Source organism: Eurytemora carolleeae, unplaced genomic scaffold (genome assembly GCF_000591075.1).
Source record: "Eurytemora carolleeae unplaced genomic scaffold, Eaff_2.0 scaffold342, whole genome shotgun sequence".
Taxonomy (NCBI): domain Eukaryota; kingdom Metazoa; phylum Arthropoda; class Copepoda; order Calanoida; family Temoridae; genus Eurytemora; species Eurytemora carolleeae.
Genome location: NW_019396284.1, coordinates 289,114 through 291,129, shown reverse-complemented (window position 1 = coordinate 291,129; position 2,016 = coordinate 289,114). Strand labels below are relative to the sequence as shown.

The 2,016-nt window shown below is 32.9% G+C and overlaps 1 protein-coding gene across 2 annotated transcripts in view; it reads left to right on the top strand.

Moving 5' to 3' along the window:
• Positions 1-707: 707 nt before the first annotated feature.
• The window catches only part of LOC111700157 (putative phospholipase B-like 2), a gene marked incomplete at its 5' end in the record, with an annotated part of 6,502 nt that continues 5,193 nt past the window's right edge, over positions 708-2,016 (top strand). For both annotated transcript variants that reach the window (XM_023470983.1, XM_023470982.1), the window contains 2 exon segments: positions 708-804; positions 1,773-1,906. In XM_023470983.1, coding sequence (XP_023326751.1) covers positions 708-804; positions 1,773-1,906 — 231 coding nt within the window.

Genomic DNA, 2,016 nt, shown 5'->3' with positions numbered 1-2,016 from the left:
TTCTGCTCTACTGTGATTACTTCCTAGAAACTATATCTTTGTATCTAGGAAAATGACACTGTTCTGCTCAACTGAGATTACTTCCTAGAAACTAAATCTTTGTATCTAGGAAAATGACTCTGTTCTGCTCTACTGAGATTACTTCCTAGAAACTATGTCTTTGTATCTAGGAAAAGGACTCTGCTCTGCTCTACTGAGATTACTTCCTAGAAACTATGTCTTTGTATCTAGGAAAAGGACTCTGCTCTGCTCTACTGAGATTACTTCCTAGAAACTATATCTTTGTATCTAGGAAAAGGACTCTGCTCTGCTCTACTGAGATTACTTCCTAGAAACTATATCTTTGTATCCAGGAAATGCTCTACTAAGATTACTTCCTAGAAACTATATCTTTGTATCTAGGAAAATGACTTTGTTCTGCTCTACTGTGATTACTTCCTAGAAACTACATCTTTGTATCTAGGAAAATGACACTGTTCTGCTAAACTGAGATTACTTCCTAGAAACTATATCTTTGTATCTAGGAAAAGGACACTGTTCTGCTCTACTGAGATTACTTCCTAGAAACTATATCTTTGTATCTAGGAAAATGACTCTGTTCTGCTCTACTGTGATTACTTCCTAGAAACTATATCTTTGTATCTAGGAAAATGACTCTGTTCTGCTCTACTGTGATTACTTCCTGGAAACTTTATCTTTGTATCTAGGAAAAGGACACTGTTCTGCTCTACTGAGATTACTACCTGGAAACGCTGACCTACTTGTCTCTCATGATACCTGGAACAGCTACCAGAGTATGCTCAGGTCAGGACAAACAGTTTATCAAAAATAAAATGAAAATGTTGGAAAGGAATGAGTCTTAGCCACAATCTCTGATTTTTTAATCCCAATATCTGTACAACCCAAAGTCGTAGACCTTATATACTTCAAACTATCACTTTTGATGGATTAAATTATTTAATTTTTGAATAACGAAAGTTAACACCATCAGGTTACAGAGGTATAGGGATTAGAAAATTCGAATTTGTGACAAAACTCAATTCCTTTGATCCTATAAACTAAATTAAAATGCAAATCCATTTTCATACCTTTAGTGTGAAATAGTTTTAACAATACAAAACAGATATCTATTTATCTCCATATATACTTTCCTTGGGTGTCTGTTTTGTTTGTCTGTCCGTTTGTATCCAATGAACGTCAAAAAGGCTAAACCGATCGGGTCTGATTTCTTTGTGGGACCTCGGTGGCCCCAAAAATTTAACTCAAACAAAATTTGATTTTTGAAAATTAAGAAAATTCACAATTTTTTTTAAAATAAAATCCGCAAAATTTTTTGTTTGTTTTCGTTTAACAATGTACACAAAGAGAACATGTTCACATTGAAATAGAAGATGGGTGCGAAGCGCCCTAAAAGCCTAATACTTACAAATAACAGTGTTATGGAATTAAAGGGAATAAATAATTTGAAGTGACTTTGACTTTACAGAGGAGTAACTTTACCAGATCCAATTCAATACGACACCTTGCAAACTTATCAACCATAAAAAATTTACAAATATTTCAATTTAATAAAAGTGAGCATTTAAGCTTCAGAGACAGGGAGAAAATTACCGGAAATTAACAATTTTTAGAAGGAATAACGACGATATCTTTCTCATTTAAAGGTTAAAAGAGTGATGTAAATTTCATAAATTCGTCCCCTGAAATTGCAGTCTCGTTATGGTTAATACAATTTAACAAGACTTAAGATAAAAAATTCATATTTCTTCCAGGATTATAAAGAAGTATAATATGCCCTTCAAGAGAAGTTCAAGAAGTTCTGAGATTATTCCTGGTCACACCTTGTCCTTCAGTGGATATCCTGGGGTTATTTATAGTGGAGACGATTTCTCCATTCTTTCATCAGGTCCAAATATATATATTTATTTAGAGAAAAGGAAAATAAGTAGAATTCCTAGAAAATTATTTTAAAAACTTATTTTGAGCGTGTCATAACCGATTATATATATATATATA